The sequence below is a fragment of the Phaseolus vulgaris genome, chromosome 6 (assembly GCF_000499845.2).
Source record: "Phaseolus vulgaris cultivar G19833 chromosome 6, P. vulgaris v2.0, whole genome shotgun sequence".
Classification (NCBI taxonomy): Eukaryota; Viridiplantae; Streptophyta; class Magnoliopsida; order Fabales; family Fabaceae; genus Phaseolus; species Phaseolus vulgaris.
In genome coordinates, this window is record NC_023754.2 from 11333194 (window position 1) to 11340412 (window position 7219).

Genomic DNA, 7219 nt, shown 5'->3' on the forward strand with positions numbered 1-7219 from the left:
TCTTTCTCACCCTCATGTATTTTGATTAGCATGTCAATATTAAATTCTTTGATTGAAATTAATGCCCGTAGAAGTTTCATTATTATCGATCTCTCGCATATAAATTTCTTAAGAATGTTTCCTAAATATTGATATCTCGCATACTTATAAAAACAACTTCACACTCAGACGTTGATGACAATTAACATTTCAAGTCTATCTCTAGCACTCAAATATGTTAAGTATTGTTGTTTAGGTCAGAACCCTAAAAATACCTCTCGGTCAGATTTAAGATTCTCAATTTGTCACTAAAATTTAGAAACAAAACAACAATACCAATAATTAATCAAGCACAAAATATTATATCATATTAAATATCACCTAAATACATAAAAGTTCGACCAAATTACTCCCAATCCCAAATGATAGAATTAGCCAGATATACTTCTAGTACCTTTCATTCTCCCAATTGGGTTACAACTCACTCAATGGCGTTTTCCTTTCAATCTTGCACACTAGGGTTGAGCCTCTAACCCTCTATTTAACCTAATTTTCTAAGTTTAGGTCGTTTCCTATGTTGTGTTGATGGGCTATGTGATAAAATATAAAAAAGGCCCAATCTGTCTTACGCATTCTCGCTCAAGCAAGGAATTCTCGCTTGAGCGAGAAACACGTCAATTTTTGAAAACTATCCTGGAGCATTCTCGCTCAAGCGAAATACTCATATTGCAACATTAGCTTTTTCGGTGCTTTTCTCCATTCTGAGACCTTCCAACTTTCTCTTTTTAGCTTAAATCATTACTCTATAATCCAAATCTCCAATCTTCCCTAGAAACCTACAATTAACACCAAAGTTGGGAATAAAATGCTCTTATTCAAATAAAGATCATAAAAATTGCAAAAAGATATAAATTCATAAATTAGGGATTATTTTATATGTAAATTAGCAATAAATTCTCATAAGTGTGTATATTTTAATATGAAATATTTATGAAATTAGGCACTTATCAAAATTGCAACTCACTTGTTCTTGAGTTTCTCCAGGATAGTCTCTCTCTCTCTCTCTCTATTTTAGCCATTTCTTGTCTTCTTCGTTGAGAGTTGGTGATGGAGATCTCCTTGGCTCCATGCAACGTTCTTCGGTGCTAATGGAAAAGGAGATGGTTTGACAACAGAAATGGGGTGTAATTGAGTGAGCAATGAGTCAGAATAGTGGTAAACGTAGAAGATTGGTGTACAATGAAAAGGTTATGCCAACTTCAAGCACAATCCTTCTAAATCACTTTCAAGTGGTAGCAAAGAATAAAGATACTTGGAAGAGGAACACAAAACCATTTTGGTAGAAATTCTATACTCAATTCCAAGTTTATATTTACGAGAGGAAAACTCTATTTCTAGGAAGAATAGAGGGTAAGAAGCATGTGGTGCAAGCTACTCATACCCTGACATACATTGCAAGTTAGGATTAGGGTTTGAAAACCCTGTTACTGCCCAAGGGAGCTTGTACAAACCCTAAGTTGTATTGGAAGGTATGGTTTCTTAGAAAAGGTGTGCCATCTTTCTCTCTTAGGGTTAGAGTTTATGACCTAACTCTTCCTTTGAGATTCTGACACCTAACCTATTCTACTCAACTCATAATACAAACCTGCAAAATGTTCAGCCAATATACAAGGTTGTAAAATGTACACTACTCTATACAAGTATTTACAAGGCTTAAGAGGATGAATTTATTTCTCTCTACTTCATTTGCGTCATTCCTCTCAGCCTAAGTTGGTGGTGGTTTGAATTTTGTGTCTTATTTAGCTTAAGAAACATAGTAGTATGACTGAATAGACAAGATTTTCTAGTTTATGTTCTCCGCCTAATAAGTTTTTGCTTGGACACATGGTAAACATAATTTGTCTGAGAGATGTAATCTTGAGCATTTCATGGTACACGTCAAACTTATAAATGTTTATTTTATGCTTGTAGAGAATGTTCAATTATTCATTCTTTCAAGAGGATCTCTCAACATTTTTGTCAACATCAAGATCCCTTAAAGAACAAGTTGAAAGCTGCTCCACACAAACAACTTTTCTGAAAAAGGCAGGATGTTAGGGCTATGGAGTAAGCCAACTATATATGGTTTTGCACTTTACTCAAAGATGGAAAGAAACTACCTACAACATGCATCATAAGTCATGTCGTGTATAAGATGAGTTACACAAAGAAGCCACATACATTTAATGCTAAATTAAGAGCATTTAATACATTTCTAATCTCCAGCCTTCAAACGTGGATAGACGCAAAATGAAAAAGAAGAATTACAATTTGTCTCAAACAACTCCAAAGAATTTGCAACAACTCTTTCCTTCTTAACTCTATTTACAGACCTTTGTGAAGAAGGAAGATTGTCAAAACTCTTACAGCAAGAATTAGAACAAGCTCTTGTAATCTTAAGCAATCCTTTGTGTTGTATTTATGAGCAAGAACATTGTTTGTGTTCGAGAGCAACCTAAAAGAGTTTTTATCATCTTGTATCTATCTTAGGACGTTACCCTCTTTTAGTTAACAACCTTGTAATCTTTTGATCACAATTCTTTGTAATCTAAGTCTTAGTCAGGAGTAATTGTGTTTCTAAAAATATTCAATGTTTAGCTAGGAGTGGTTATATATAAATAATACTCGTGTTTAGTTATGAGAGATTGGTTCCAAAGAATATTTGGTCTTAGCCAAGAGTGATTGTGTTCCAAATAATACTTGATCTTAACTAAAAGTGGTTGTGTTCCAAATGATACTCATGTGTTAGCCAAGAGTGGTTGTGTTCTAAAGAATATTCGATCCCAATCAAGAGTAATTGTGTTCTAAATAATACTCATGTTTAGCTTGGAGTGACGGACTCCAAAGAATACTCGTGTTTAGCCATAAGTGATTAGATTCAAATAATACTTGTTTTTTAATTTACATCGTTAGTATGTCCTAGTAGAACCTTGATCATGTTGATCAAGAATTGGACAGTTTGGATTATCAGACAAATCAGTAATATCTCCCAAGTCTAACCTATGGAAGAGAGTTTTGCAAAAGCAAAACTTAAAAAATGTTTTTCACAAGGCATTTAAGTTATGTCTAACGTTTTTTCATAAGCATAATCTCTTAAAGAAAATTGCATGAAAATGCATACATATATCAAGTATAAAATTTATTTGTTAGTGTTCATTAGACAAAGATTTACCAAAAAATTTAAAAAGTTTTAATACACAATCCAACCCTTTCTTATTTTAATTTTAGCCATTTTTACATATTTACTTTAAATTATACAAGAATTGTGTAAAAAAAATTATATCATGTTTACTTATTACCTACATTTTTTTGTTAGATGGATTCTGAATGTAAGAATTAATTTGTAATTTATGCCACAGTATCAAATATCAAGCACCAGATGAAAATAAGCATAAAAAGACTAAATTGACCATTCTAATCCAACTAATAACCACAATAATTAATTATCACGGTCATGCACTTTAATATCAGGTTAATTCATATGTAAATCTTAAATATGTTCTTAATTTATGTAAAATTAAGAAATTTTATTTCATTTCAGGTAATAAAAAATTCTTTAATTTTCATCCTCAAAAAATATAATTTTTATTAATGATGCCTGTTATAAGTAACACTCATTAAGAACTTGCATAATTTTTTAAAAGTGTGTCACTAGTGTATCTGATACAGTGTCAACATTTAATATTTCCAAAAAAAATCTATATCTCTAAAATAATTTTTATTTATTTACTTTAAAATGAAATTTAGAGACAAAAATAATAATTTCATATTTTAGAGGAACTAAAATAAAAACATATTTTACAATAAACAAAACCAAAATTTACTCACTTTATGAGAACTAAAACTATTAGTTTTAAAATTTTAAGGGACAAAATGAAAAGGAAAGTTACAGGAACCAAATCAAAACATGCTCATTTCTCATCAACTTAAAACATATTTAAGTCATTTGACAAATGGAAAACAATAATCTCTATTAATAAAAGCTAGCAATGAAGTTTCCATGTACAAAAATTGAAGCTTTATGAACAAATATTACCATTCTGAGCAACTGAACCAGATCAAACTACTTTAACTGGGAGAGTATTACCCTCTAGAGTATCAGAGGGCTTCTCAAAGAGCAGCAGATAAAAAATATTGGTAGCAAAACTGTGCCAAAGCTAGAGCAGGTGCTTTATTGAATTATTGAATTTCACCCCTAACAAGGATTGATAAGGCAAGTTAAAACATACATTTCTTCAAATAAACTTCAGAATTAAAACAACTGAGTGTTGGTGCTCCCAAATTCTAAAGGATAATCTAGTCTCATAAATAGTTCAAAGTGTAATATCATCATCATCAAGTAAAAGACAACAGTTGTCTTACAGGTATATACTATACAATCATTCTTAATAGTAATTGGACTAAGTGTGATACTACTAAAAAACATATACAATACGAGAAGCAAGGTTTAACTTGTTACACTCTAGCATATACTAATTAGAGACCCTCACATTTGCTACAAATAAACTGATTCCATTTGTCAGATAACAAGACAACAACTGATAAAGATTGTTATTATGCATATTATGTACAGAAGTTAAAATCCAGTTAGTATATTGGGTTATTGTCAACACATAACAAAGGAAAGAAACTTTCAGCTAATAGAGTTGTATGTCAAACTTGAAGATTATTATACCATAAATTGTGAGATGGAGAATGGTATAAGGATTAGATAGAGACATAATACTTACAAGGAAATGCAGACATGGTCTTTGGCCTCCTTTGAAGGCCTTAATAAGAGATTAGATACCATCTGCTGATGACATTTACAAGTTAAGTGCACAACTATTCAGATTCACATGTGTTAAAACAAATTCTTCTCTTCACAGTTAAAGTGCAGAGAGAAGAAAACAATTCATCAATCTTACGAATCTTTATTTAATGTTCTCTGCCTATTCAAATTAAACAAAACAACCACAATCTGTAAGTGGTGTAACATAACATATGGCGAAAAATGAAAGGCAGATAAAATTAAAAGGAAATTTTTGGTATCAAGTACAGTCAATTAAAATGTTTCAAGCCTAAAGTATATCCAGATGATCAATTTGACTTCTGACCTTTGTATGCAGCCAATACTAGTGGCTCATAACTCTGAAATCGAGTGACATATTTCTCCAAAAACACTTTCTCACTGATCTTAATAAAGGTACTTATTTTCAAATCACTCTTAATCAAACCCTTTCTCTTCAAAATTTTAATAACTGCAAATCTGGGGATAACTGTCTTCTCCAAGTTGCATTTAAGAAGAGCAGGGCATCTAGCGATCTCTTCAGGGGCCAAACCCACATCCTTCGTCAAAAAGCTCATTATTTTAAGAATCTTGCTTTCTGATGAGACCATAAACTGGGGATGCTTTTTGAAAGCTAAAAGAGAGATATCACTGGACCAGCCACATTTCTCCAAAACTTCTAACTTCGATTTCCATGATGCTTCACTTATATCTGCAAAAGCTTTAAGGGCCATAACAAAACTTGTTTTCAAAGGATCAAACCCCATTTCCTTCACTTTCTCCACAGCCTCAACAAATCCTGCATGCTTCATAAATGTGACACTAGGAAAATTGGCTACCAGGAGAGAAATGGAACCTTGAGGCAGGCCAAGCTGTCTCAAAGCCTCTATGTTTGGAAGTGAATTATTCACCACATTTCTGCTGTTAAAGTGCCACAGCCCATTCTTTAAAGTGGAAACTACTTCCTTATCACAGCGAACTAGACTTCTGATTACCACATAACAAGGGCGAATGGTTTTCTCCAAGCTTGATTTCAGAAATGTAGGTTTCCTAACGAGGAATGTAGGAAGGTCAGTGGGTGAAAACCCAATAGAACGAAAGAACTTGAGTTTTGGCAAAAGGGTCTTGTCTGGATTTGACAAAAGCACGGAAGGGAGTTTCTTTACAAGGCTACATAACTGGGTCTCCGAGAACCCATAGTTCCCGAGAAGATCAATTACAGCATTTGCCCCATCTGGGTTTTTCAATTCCAACCTTTTGGAGAATTCCAGGGCCGTTTTAGGGGACAACCCACATGAATTGATGATGCTAAATGAATTAAAGGTGTCACCTTTGTGATGCTTTGTGTTTGATACAGATAAAGTACGTGAATTGAAGAAAAGAATGGCATTGTGACAAAGAACACCAAAGTGGGGGCTCCTAGTTGTTAATCTAGCAAGCAGAAAATGGTGCATTTGTAATGAATAATAATATTTTATCAATGACTCACCTACTTGTTACCACTTTGCAGTATTATGCTTCCCAGCTTCACTGCTTCAAATTGATTCAATTCAACAACCTCGAGTGATAACATGAGCGTGAGAATAAAAGAACATGAGCATTTCAGTTCAGAACACCAAAACGATGTCGTTTAGTCCGATAAGAAAAAAGGAAACAAGTTGACTTGTTAATTTATGGAAAAAGATTCTTTTGAGACTCCAAAGAGTAAAACACTCTCATTCGACAACTTATTAAAATAAAATAAATATAATTAAAATATTAATTTAATGAATCGTTAAATATGTCATTTTACTATCAGGAGTTTCAATGTATCATCATTCTTAATTTATTGACTACTTTAAGTTCATTTTGCATAGTTTGTATAGGCTAGTCATATAGCAGAACGGATATGTAATATTTATTTCTTTAATTTAATGTTATATAATTCAATTTTAAAAAAATAATTATATTTTTTACGTCAATAAGATTATAGTTAATTATTATAATTTTTAAATAATTTAAAAAATATTTACTTTTATGTTTTTTTATGAAAAACATAATTTTAAAATATTTTTTATGTAGACGTTAATCTTAAGTTTATTTAATTCTTAATTTTATTGTAAAAATAAATTTTTGGAACACGATAAACATTAAAATAAAATATATTTATATCTATTTATTTTAAAATAAATTCTTATTATCTACATGTATTTTCTATAAATATCTGGCGAGCAACAAGACGCACAAAAAACGATTTTTTTTAATAGAGTGAATAATTATTAAATGAATATAGGATAACTAAAATTTATTAGTATTAAAATTACGAAAAATAAAATAGAAAATCAAATTCATAAAAGAATGATAACAAGGGGTAAAATATCCAATAACTTAAAATTAAATGTCGTAAAAGCTTTTGAGTTGATATAGATTTATTTGGAGTAAAAAATGTTGAAT

At 31.4% G+C, this 7219-nt stretch overlaps 1 protein-coding gene and 1 long non-coding RNA gene across 2 annotated transcripts; both read right to left on the bottom strand.

Moving 5' to 3' along the window:
- Positions 1-3897: 3897 nt before the first annotated feature.
- On the bottom strand, positions 3898-6409 carry LOC137831104 (uncharacterized). The gene is made up of 3 exons (XR_011084339.1): positions 6276-6409; positions 4749-4810; positions 3898-4213 (listed from the first exon to the last, which is right to left on the bottom strand). It is a non-coding gene; the product is annotated as an uncharacterized lncRNA (long non-coding RNA).
- LOC137831103 (transcription termination factor MTEF1, chloroplastic-like) lies at positions 4912-6282 on the bottom strand. The gene has a single exon (XM_068638638.1). The coding sequence runs from the start codon at positions 6238-6240 to the stop codon at positions 5098-5100; it is 1143 nt and encodes a 380-aa protein (XP_068494739.1). The 5' UTR covers positions 6241-6282; the 3' UTR covers positions 4912-5097.
- Positions 6410-7219: the final 810 nt, after the last annotated feature.

What these genes read in the sequence shown, in the direction of transcription:
- LOC137831103 (XM_068638638.1), bottom strand. Translation starts at nt 6,240, where the DNA reads ATGCACCATTTTCTGCTTGCTAGATTAACAACTAGGAGCCCCCACTTT.